Source organism: Schistocerca gregaria, chromosome X (assembly GCF_023897955.1).
Source record: "Schistocerca gregaria isolate iqSchGreg1 chromosome X, iqSchGreg1.2, whole genome shotgun sequence".
Classification (NCBI taxonomy): Eukaryota; Metazoa; Arthropoda; class Insecta; order Orthoptera; family Acrididae; genus Schistocerca; species Schistocerca gregaria.
This window is the reverse complement of record NC_064931.1, coordinates 20,076,809-20,089,362: the sequence shown is the minus strand read 5'-3', so window position 1 is coordinate 20,089,362 and position 12,554 is coordinate 20,076,809. Positions and strand designations below refer to the sequence as shown.

General features: G+C 37.3%; 1 protein-coding gene across 1 annotated transcript in view; it reads right to left on the bottom strand.

Annotated features, from left to right (window-relative positions):
• LOC126298631 (xaa-Pro aminopeptidase 3-like) overlaps positions 1-12,554 on the bottom strand; it is a 183,141-nt gene that overhangs the window by 18,852 nt on the left and 151,735 nt on the right. The window contains exon 5 of the mRNA XM_049990039.1: positions 5,091-5,332. Coding sequence (XP_049845996.1) covers positions 5,091-5,332 — 242 coding nt within the window. The remainder of the gene's footprint in view (positions 1-5,090; positions 5,333-12,554) is intronic.

Below are 12,554 nucleotides of genomic sequence, written 5' to 3'. Positions count from 1 at the left end.
ACCATCGCATGGCTTCATGCCTGATGTCTTCCACAAAGGTGATGGCATCTTCCAGCAGGATAACTGTCTGTGTCAAAATCTCATAAATATGCTACAAAAGTGAACTCATACTGATGTTTAGACCACTAAATACGCCTGATCTGAGCTCAACAGAACACATCTGGGACACTATCGGGTGCCAGGTCCATGTTCACAAACCAGCAACCCATAATTTACAAGACTGCATCACCTGTGCACAGACATCTGGTGCCACATGCATCTGGAAACTTTCCAAGGACTTGTTGAATCCATGCCATACAGATGTATCACATTCCAGAAGTTCACCAATAAGCTATTAAGCAGTGGTTATAATGTTTTGGCCACATACTGTAACATTCCCAGGACCTTAACAAGTGCTGGTCAGGAACAGATATGGTGAGTCAGACAACTGTGCACGTGACTAGTTAGTGCTGTCAGTCCATAACACTTTTTATTAATTTATTTTGTTACAATACAACTCATTATCTTATGTCCACAAAGAGCAACTATAATTCCATATAACAGTCTAGGCCATTACCGTCTGTCTGTTTTCATCTGTGCACCTACCCCCACCCATCAATACATCCCACATCACATAAATTTTCTTAAAAATCTACAAAATACAGAAATTTAAAAATGTAGTGCTCATAATTCTTTAACAAAACTAATCTTGCAAATTACACCACGCCGTTCTAAACAGACAGTGTAAAAAACCATCGAGAACGTCGAGTTTGCTACATCATCAGGAGACAAGAAGAATCGTATACCAGTCAAGTCTGTCGCTGCACAAGCCTTGCTGGACGGTCCTTCTGTTTTTTGTGGGTGCCGACTTAATTTTAGTTTAGAAATTAATGATTCCTTTGATCATGGTAACGGATGGTTTACTGTAGCCATTGTCCATGGAGGTTCTGGAGTACCCAATGTTGGTGGACTCGAAAGTTTTGTTGACAGAGACATTATTGAACTGAATGCATACCTGCTCTAATTACTAAATTTTGTCAGTCTGATCAACTTTTCTGTCAATAGGACTCTTGATTGTCTGTACTATGTCTCTGAGATTTCGTACATGTTACAACTGTTAGAGTATCTTGCCTCTCTAGTTCCACCTCAGTCATAGTTATATTATATGTAGTATTTGTTAACAACTTTGGCACTATTGTGCTACCACCACAATTTTTTTGGACCATGTGCAGGTAGACGCTAGGGTCATAGTGAGTACACTCCATGTCTTTAGTTTCTATCTGCACATGGTCCAGAACATAATGTCCCTGAACACCTCCATCTGATGATGAGCCTACAGTGGCTTAGAGCTAGTGAATGGTACAATAAATCATATCAAAAACGACTGATTGCATATTATAACCATATAAGCCACCAATTTCAATCACAGTTGCAGTTAGGCATTCAGAATGGATATAATGAAATATCAGTTTGTTTCTCATTACAAACAAAATTTCTTTTAAAGTAAATTGTTGTTTGTCCATTTTATATGACACACTCAAATTGATGTACAGTGATATTTGGTTTAATGAATTGTATTAACATGGACAGCAAAACCTGAAGAATAACCAATACTCCAGCAGCAACTGAGAAGACAGTGAGAAAGTTGGGCTAACAGAAATAGAAGTGAAGGATAATAAATGTGGTACATCTCCCATGGGAAGATGCTTCATAATAAATAATAAGACACATGTAAACAAGAACAATGGCTATTACAAGCACAGTAGAGAGATTTAATAACAGAAGAAAATTCTTCTCAATGACACAGCTTCTCCGACACTAACAAGCATACGCCTGGAACACACAGTGAATAAACTATGCCACTGATAGTCCCTAGTGATGGAGGTTGAGTTTTGGCATAGTTGGCTGACAGATACATCTCAGGATATCGCTGGAAAGTCATAGGTCCCACCAAGGTGGCTTCCAACTGGGCTCTGTCTGATGGGCTGCTAAGAGATGACACTCTAACTGACCTACAGCTCAAGTGGAGTGAACTGCCAAACAGTTGGTTTGTGCTGCCCTATATAGCCGGGGCAAGGAGAAATTCACCGATCCAGTTCCGAACATGCGACATGGTGGAGGAAATAGTCTCAGGCACAGAGGACTTCTGGTGGCACTTGTCCTGCCGTGTGTCATCCTTGTTGTGATCAATGCAGTCCAGGAAGGCAAAGCCTTGTACATATGCGAACCTGAGATGCTTCAATGTCTGGAGGTTGCTAATCCCTTTAGGTGAATGGTGGGTACATGGCATTATGACTTTAAGAGACAGCTGCCTTTGGCATATTGTCCTGTTTGCCTATTTCCTTATTTCTATTGCAATTGCTCATCATCAATTTCAAAAAAATTATTATCATCTTGTTTTTTCCTTTCTTTTTTCTAATGCAGTTTGGGAGCTCATTTTGCACAATCTTGGATGGTGCACTTGTCCGTTCTTAGGTTATACATATGTCCTATCAGACTTAGACATTGCAAAGCTAATGGTTCAGCTTTGTTATACGTGTGCATCATGGAAGAATTCATAATTATGTACAGCCACCAAATACACTTCACCAGTTTTGCTCTTCAAATGACGGCAGAGAAGCCTTTGCATAGGCTAAGTTCTGTTACACACTTTTCAAAAGGACCAGGGATTGGTTACAGGAATTATGATTTTACCAACCATTTACAATATCTTCCTATATGGAAGTTAGTGTTCTTTTGCAGGAAACTTAAGCTCACTCAGTAATTTATCCAAAGTTGAATGATGGACATCATCATGACTTTGCATGCCCATTTCAACTTAAATATTCATATAGCAAACCAAGAATCTGGCAGATACAGAATTCTAATTGATCAGAAAAGATCATATACACCAGGATTTAAAAGTAAGTGTGAAACAATGTGTTCAGACAGCAAGATATCTCCACTTAAGACTATCTGCATGCAGGTCTGTAAGTTTTGGGAGAGAAATGATCAGAAATATTAGAGTCATGGTAGAACTTACAGTACGGATACTGGGGAAAAAAGAGCAACCTGTTAAACAAACAATAGAGCAGAGTGAATAATCTCCTTGAATATTGTCCCAGTGTGCCGGTAAAGAGTAAAAAAAATTCATGACATTAAACGGTGTTTATAAAAACATTATTATGAAGAAAATTGGATCGATGTATCGATACAAGAATGTGCATCATGGAAGAATTCATAATTATGTACAGCCACCGAAATCTATGTGAACCTCAGATTCAATCAATGAACTAACTAGTATTTTTTATCAATATCGTGTTTTGATGTGTGTCTGAATAATTTGTAATTGAATGTTCTTGTAGAATGTAAATAATTTAGGAGTGAAGGTAAGAACTCATCAAACAGCAGAGGTATCTGCTTTAATTACTTATCACACATCACTCTTTGTAATACCTACATCCAAAACATGTTTTTTGCAACAAGTATATGTTCTAGAAGACAACCTCTCTGCTTTCAGAAACAACAATATTTTTCATCTGGACTGTTACTAGATTTATTTACTTCACAGTTGTGATTTGAGCATTTCCGCCATTCTCAAGTGATAATGCACCATATCACTTGAGAATGGCACACATGTAAAACTCGTGACTGTTAAATAAATGAATTCAGTAACAGTCTAGACAGAACTCGTTTTCACATCTGAAATACTGTTGGGTTGTGTGTACACACACACACACACACACACACACACACACACACACACACACACACACACACAATACTTTGTAATTCTTTTTCCCTTTTCATCCACTACACAATTTCTAAGAAACTTGAAGTATATCAATACTTTTATTACATTTTATACGATAAGTACAATCTTTGACTTTGAATGATTATTCAGTATTACATTTTTGATATTAAAACCACCTTCCAGAGATGGGATCGATTAATAATTTGTGATAAATTTGCATAACAGTCATCTGCAGACGCGTTCACATTAAATGCCAATATGTGTACATTTTAGTATCAAAAATGGATATATACATCTTCAAGCCAATTTTTACGATTAAATGAAAATGATATTGGATACTACACAATACCATCCGTGTAGAACTGAATTAAAATAATCTAAAAATCAATCTGTACCTTCTATTCCTCAGAGGAATTCTTGAACAGAAATAGTTAATCATTTTTACAGGAAAAATCTATAAATGGATAGTACGTATCCACATTAATCCATTTCTTTAATTTTTTAATTTTTGGTTTTCAGATATATGTGAACAAAACAGCATACCAAGAGGTAAATATTTATAATATATTTTAATGGCTAAATAATGACCATTTTGGTAATAGACCTTGTCTCATAATTAATATTTCTGTGAATAATTGTGCACAGTAGAGCTCCACAGCTAAATGAACTGCAGTAAGTATACTCTCAAATATCTCAACCCTGGGTTGCATGACATATTTTCACCACCTGCATGACCACAACTATTGGACGGAGCTTCATGCAGCAAGCAAAACTATGTCTTTCACCCACAAGTATCTGGCTTGGCTAACAGCATGAAATAAAATGAAGTTTTCTAGAAAGAAAACTGCTGTAGAAAATTTCTATGTGAACTGCATATAATCAGTCTCTTTACCCTAAAAATGTCATTAGCCAGCAATACACAAATGATCATTAACATGTTCTTGTGCACCATCTCAGGTTTCTACCTTGAAAGTGAGAATGAAAAAGTGGTTTAAAGCCAACTGCAACTGGTAAGATTTCTGTAAGTCAGTTAAATTACTATTTTATAAGACCTCTATTCGGAAACAACAGAAGAACATCCTTTATGCTACATGACAGATCAACCTAAATCTTAAAAAATAGAGACTTAGAACACTTCAGAAAAAACTGAATAGTAGCCTTGTAGACAGATGTTGGCCAGTCAGAACAAGCCTATGGGCTAACCCATGAGTGATGTAGAAAGCTTTGGAAGTGACTTCTTGGATTCCATATTTACTGAAATCTTTAACTTCTGCACGCAGTGTTATCAAGTGAGGTCAAATGGTGAGTAAATAATTAATACTGAGTACTATGGCATAAAATAAATGAAAAAATAGAGAGAGGCTCCAGTATTACTCACAGAAGCTCCATCTTCATTTCTAAAACTCTGAGAAATAACCCTTGCAGCAATTAATTTCTCCCGAATGAGTGTGCACATGTGGTGAAAGAGAGCATCCAATGGAGGAAATGTTGAACAGTGCTGTATTAAGGACATCTGCACTTCCAACAAGGCCTCATATAAAACCTGTTGCTCATCTGAAAACTTTCCCGAAACAGGCCATGTACGAGTTATGTCACTACAGTATCCGTGGTACTCACAACCTGAAACACAAAAATATCAACTGCTGTTGACACTGTGTATAAAAGACACTACAAACAGCCAACACGAATAACTGAAAAGACAAAATTATACAGCAAATCCTTTTTTGTTACATGAAAATGTCTTAAGGTGTGCACAACAGCAAGCTTACATGAGAATTTCAAGTAAAAAAAAAAAGTGTAACACAGCTTAGTGAACAATCCCACTGAAAAGTTTGCGGAGTACTGTTGCGTTGAGCAGAGTTTGAATAAAACATATTTTTTCAGTAGAGGTGTGACATGTATCCTGCTTACAAAAAATGCCACAGAAACTACCATGATATTGAAAATGGCATACAAAGATAATACTAAGGGAAAACTCATGTGTACAGGTGGTTTTCTTGATAACAAAGATAATTTATTAAGTTGACAAACCTCATTCTAGACATCTATTAACTGCCTGAACAGATGAAATTGTCAAGAAGAACCATGAACTTGAGCTTGGAGAACGTCTGAACACAACAGAGTCAACTGGATTCCTTAGAGCTTAGTTCAGTGAATTTCAGTAGAAGATTTGAGAAAGAGAAAGGTCGTTACCACATTTGTGACTAAGGTTTCCACTGACCAGCAAAAAGAGCAATGAGTGGAAGCATGTTGTGCATTGAAAGAACAATTCCAAGTTGCCTCAGAATTTTTTTCTTTTATCTTAACTGATTCATGGCAAAACAACATACACTTTAAGACAAAAAAAGATGAACCATGAAGGAATTCTCCAAATGGGCATAAATCGGCATATGTGAGATACATATAAAGACAAACAAATGATTACAATTTCAGGAAATTGGATGATTTATTCAAGAGGAAGAGCTTCACAAACTGAGCAAGTCAATAACATGTTGGTCCGCCTCTAGCACTTGTGCAAGCAGTTCTTTGGCTTGGCACTTATTGGTAGGGTTGTTGGATGTCCTCCTTATGGATATCATGCCAAATTCTGTCTAAGTGGCATGTTAGATCATCAAAATCTGAAGCTGGCTGGAGGGCCCTGCACACGATGTTCCATACATTCACAATTGTGGTGCAATCCTGTGACCTTGCTGGCCAAGATAAGGTTTTTTTTCTTTTTTGTCTTTGAATGTGATAATAAATGAGAAGCACAATACTGTGAATGTTCTACAGATTAAATAATTTAGTTAATCAGTTTTCAGCTTATGAGGTCATCATCACACTTTAACTGACTATCATCATCAAATAAGCTACAGTATTTGTGAACAACACTGGTAAAGATGTTACTCATCTAGACTGAAGTGCAAACACACAGTATATGTCATCTTTGACAGTGTGATGGTAATGCAATTAAAAGGTAAAAACTTGAACAATAAATAAAAATGAAGTGGCACACCAGAAAAACGTTAACACTACACTAAAAAAAAACTGTTCCTACATGACATTTTAAATTAATTTAACAATTCCAACAAAATAAAATTAGTACTTGAAATGGCAATTAAAGAAAATCCTAAAGAGGTACTACATATAGAATGTAATATGGAAGTAGACTAAATGATGGAATTGATAATTGTCACAACAGAATATATGGAGTATATTGGTAATCACAATAAAATTAAAATAAATAAATAAGTACAGGAAAATTGAGGAACAGAAAGGAACAGGCAGTGTAAGGAAGCATTGGAAAATGGAGAGAGAATTTAGATTAAATAAAATTTAGAAGGGGGGAAGTATTGAGCTGTGTTTGGTCATTTAATATTAAGTCAGGTTTGGGAGGCCAGATGTTTGTTGATTTCCAGGTCTTCCAACTGGTTGAGTTTTTGGTCTCTGTTATAACACCATCACATAGGGTTTTTTTTTCTAGGCACAAAGAGAATACCACAATTAAGTAGTAAGTATAAGAACCTCTTCCTCCAATTCACCAGCATTATGTACTATGTCCACACCAAATAAGAACCTAAGATCAAAAATAAACAGTGCCACAACTGGCTGTAAAGAGCTTTGCCCTGCCACAGCCCACCATTGCCTTCAGAGATGGAGTGAAAGATGAGAAGAAAGAATTGTTCTTAATTGTTTCCTGAGGTTCAAATTTTATTTAACTGTTACCAAAGTGGGTGAATTCAGAATAGATTCCAGATTTTTGGAAAACAATAAAACATAACATCCCATCCCTTGGGAAGCCATTTTGTTATAATGAGTGACCACAAAATTATGACTGCTCTTTCTTATTTCATGGGCAATTCAGTTTAGACTAGAAAAGTAATAGTGGCAATCTAAACCACAGTATTAGCTGCTCACAAAACCACTTCTGCTTGCAGACTGCAGCTATCGACAATGTCTGGTGTGCTAACATGTCTTGCTAGTGACATCACAGCCCTGGCTGAGTAAGTTTTGTGCCGGAAGCTGGAATCCATTCTCTCAGTATTCACCAATTTAACAAATTTAACCTGCATGTAAAAAAAGAGCTTTTAAAAAGGTAAGTCGTGCCCCCCCCCCCCCCCCTTCTTATAATCCTGCAAAATCTCCTCATCAAACTATGTTGCAAAGCTAATAAATTTAGCCCATTTATTAGTAGCTCAATTACACAGCTACAATATGAGTGAAGGTAAATTATATTATTTCAACCAAAGGATAACATTTCTATTCAAATATCACACACACTGAAAAACTGGAATGACATTGGGATATCAAATACTAATGTAGTTAAAAAGCAGGATAAAAGGAAAAGTAGATAAGTACACTGGAGAAGACCAATTTGGATTTAGAGAATGCAGAGAGACAAGAGAAGCAATTTTGGCATGATGCATGCTATTGGGGAGAATGATGGATATAAATAGAAGAACTTGGGTTACCTTCACTGAATTAGAAAAAGCTTTTGACAGTGTGAACTGGGAGCTACTCTTCAAAGGTTGTGAAAAATAGGACTTCACTGGAAGGATACAAGAATGATCAATCAACTGTATAGAACCAAAGCATAAAAATAAACATCAATAATATTGGGGAAGAGATCAGGATCAGAAAAGGAGTTAGACAAGGACGTTGCCTATCTCCATATTTATTTAATGTGTTCATTGAGGAAGCTACTCATATGATGTAGAAGAAGGTAAAGGGAATAAAAGGCAATGGTGAAAGGATACATTGTACTAGATTAGCTGGTGACATTGTGATAGATGGAGACTCTGAGAAAGAAAGAAATAGAATGTTGCAAGTCCTATCAGACACACTCAAACTAAGGAAATTGACTCTTTTAACCATAACATACTGTACATGCTTCAGGAAGTTTGAAGAACACACAGGTCACACCCATCTTCATCTACCAGAATGGTAGCAGAAATGGCCCACAAAATTACCATCCATTATATTGAAAACCTTATAGAATCTTTGAACATTCTGAGCTCAAACATACAGATATTTTGAACAAAATGACCTCCTCCATGCCAACACAAATGGATGTCAAATACATCAGCTGTGTGAAACCTAACTTGTGCATTACTCACATGATATTCTGAAAGTCATAGACTATAGATATCAGATAGATGCAGTGTTTATTGCCTTCTTTAGAGCATCTGACTCAGTACCACACTCATGATTAATAACAAAGCCAACTTACCAAGTTCCAAGAACCAGTATTAAGTAAGGGATATACTACAGCCCCCTACATATTGCTCTTGCATAGATCGCAAAGAAAATATTGGAATAACTGCAACATGCAAAGATGTATTTAAGCAGAGTACAAAGAGTATGGATGAAAATTCAGAGAATGAGTTGGCTACTGAGTTAAGTTTTGGATAACTACATATAGCACACACACAAGGTGAATAAGGTGAAACAGCGTATCTAGTAGATCATACATTACATTGGACAATTTTCCATGCATGGCCCTCAGAACTAAGAAAAAATTTGAAAAGTAGAAATATAAACCCACTAATGAGAAATGTACTTCATAATCTGTAAATGGTAATGGGATATAAGCTAAGAGGGTGGAAGAACAACCAATATATGAGGCCTTGCACAAGCTCAGTCTGCATAAAAGACGCCAAGATTTATAGGCAAAAAGGAGAACAGCAGTCAGAGGAAAGAAAGAAAGAAAGAAAGAAAGAGAGAGAGAGAGAGAGAGAGAGAGAGAGAGAGAGAGAGAGAGAGAGAGAGCTGGCCCACTAACCTCACTTCCTCTGGATCTCAAATGAAAAAATCCACTACGCACAAATACCTCCCCATGTCGTTTACAATCAAACATCCAGCAGCCACCATGGTACGGTGTGGCACCAGCCTTGCCTCCTATTGTTGCAAACAGCACTGTCATCATGGCACTGCCCCACTTACATGGGTCAGGTGCCTCCATTGGTATCCTTCCATTGGATGATTATTTATGTCTCCTCCTGTTCACTGTACAGTCAGTCCACACAGAGAGCTTTATTCCAAGCACACCTAGTGTTTCCTCAATCACAGTTCTTTCTCCAAATGTGCTCTATACTCCAAACTCTATGGCAACCGCACATAATGACCTATCAGTCAGAGTTATTCCAGCCAGTGCCCTCTACAGTCTATGCTGTATGCCAGTTGTGCCTAGTGGTCCATGAATTGGAGTACACCACAGCTCACCACTTTGTGGGACTTTGTCTCAGGCTCATCTCTGAGCTTACCATCTCACAGGACACTTCCTTCACAGACTTCATCCACATATGAACATCTACAGTCCAATGTCAGTGATTATCCGCTAGGGCATTCCTGTACAGTATCAGTTCTTACTTGCTGGGACATTCCAGTGCTTCAGTATTACCTGTCAGACTGAATCAAGTAGAACTGACTCTTGTTCCAGTAAACTGTTGCTTTATTTTGTTTATCAGACTGAATAAAATGCCATTGTGTCTGCCTATCCAGGCACATCACTTGTAGTGTGTCGATCCCCTCAGTCCCAAACATTACAAATATGTACTCGTGTCTCCTGCCAACCCCATTCGTTTTTTTATGTTACTCTTAATTTCCCTGTTCAAAAACGATCTCACCATTCCACACAATAGCTATTTTCCAAACTACTTCCCACATTTGTTTTTCTGATCTTCCATCTTTTACCTCTTTCTTTTCGTTCCTCATATGCCATAGCATTTTAGTCTATATAAACTTATCTTGCAATAAACTACTGCTACTCCTGTGTCACCTCAGGTTTTGTTGGGGTGTTTTTCTATTTTTTGCGCAATATTTTGACTACTGATCCAGTCCTCTCCTTCAGGTGCTCTGTGTTGTGCTATTATGTGTACTCACTGCTTGGACTGCAACCAGACTGTGAATTATTGTTGGACTTGAGTAGCTATTTAGAGCTGATCATGAGTTTGACTCCTGATGCAAACTATATCCTTTGATGCTGTTTGGTTTCCAGAACCCATGCAGATATTCCCTGAAACACACACTCTCTTAGCATTTTCCAGCTCTGATGGATGTGATAGCTGGCAAGATTTTAATAAATTGAGTGCTGGACCCAAGGATTGTTTAAATTGTACCTGTTTATTAGATTTTCCACCACCTTTATTTCAATAGACTTCTTAATTATGTTGTCAAAGAATCTTGGACTTGCACCGTGATACTGGTTTCCTCATATTTCATTTCATGATTACATTCGAGATGGAGCTTGACAACAGATTATTTGCTTCATTGTTTTAGGTAGGTGTGTTGTCAATGTTCCTCGCATATCTCCTTTATTTTTCTAACAGTCTGCCCCATGTAATACATGTCACACATGTGCGGAATATCGTACAAACCTGGTTTTCAGAGACCTAGATCACCTTTAACATTACACTCAAGACTTTTTATCTCTGTTGACAGGAACAAAATACACTGGATGCCATGTCTACATAGGAAGCTACCAATCCTCCTGGATATTGGACCAGCATAAGGTAATACACAATTCTTGGCTGCATTTTTCTTCTGGCAGCAATGCCCACTCAATCTGCTTATTTGAGTACCCATTTCTTCAAAATATTATTTATGTGTTGTAATTCTCCGACAATGTTCTCCTTGCCTGAAAGTGTTGAGCTACGTTGTCTACAGTCCTCAGCACGAAATTTCTTTGCCAAGAGTCACTTATCTACCTACACTGGTCCAATATCCAGAAAGATTGGTTAAACTCCTATAGAAAAATGTCATCTAGTGTACTTTTCTCCCATCAGTAAGGATAAGTCTTCTTTGTAATGTTAAGGATGACCTAGGTCTCTGAAAGCTGGGTTTGCACGACATTTCACACAACTGTGGCACGTATTATTTGCAGAATACTATTACAACAGTCAAAGAGCAATTCGAGAAACATCAGTAACAGACCTGTAAAAAAAAAAAAAAAAAATCAGCTGTCACTGAGCATTATCTTGAATATTATGTCAAGCTTCTGAGACAGCATAATTCAGGAAACTATCAAAATAAATGTGTCAGAAAATCTTATGAACAGTGATGGAAATTTGTATTTAAATGATGTCTGGATTCCTGCACTCAGTTTATTAAGATCTTGCTGGCTATCGCATCCACCAGAGTTGGGAAATGTTAAGAGATTGTGCATTTCAGAGAATATCATTACCAGTTCTGAAAACCAAACTGCATCATCAAACGACATCGTGGGCACTGGGAGCAGAACTCACAATCAGCTGTAACTAGCAGCACGAGACCAACAACAATACAGTCTAGTTGGACTCCAGTCAGTGAGTATTTATAACAGCATAAGTCACATCACTTGACAAAGATGATGACTGGGAACGTCATAAAATATTGTGCAAAAATTGGAAACAGCAACTCAGCTGTGTTCTCTGAAGCACACCATGACTGCTGCTGGTCCTACTACTACTACTACTACTTCTACTACTACTATTAGGATTACTACGATACATAAACTCCCTGTTTCCCCACTCACTCATTTGTTTTCTTCCTTGATCATAAAAAAGGAGGTATCATATTACATTTTTCACTGGAAGGAATAAAGATAAAAACTCTCCATACAGTTGTGTTGAGTTCTAGCTAGACACACACACACACACACACACACACACACACACACACACACACACACACACACACACACACACACACAGATATATATTAGAGGGGAAACATTCCACATGGGAAAAATATATCTAAAAACAAAGATGATGTAACTTATGCAACGAAAGCATTGGTATGTTGATAGACACACAAATAAATGCAAACAGACACACAAAATTCAAGCTTTCGCAACCAACGGTTGCTTAATCAGGAAAGAGGGAAG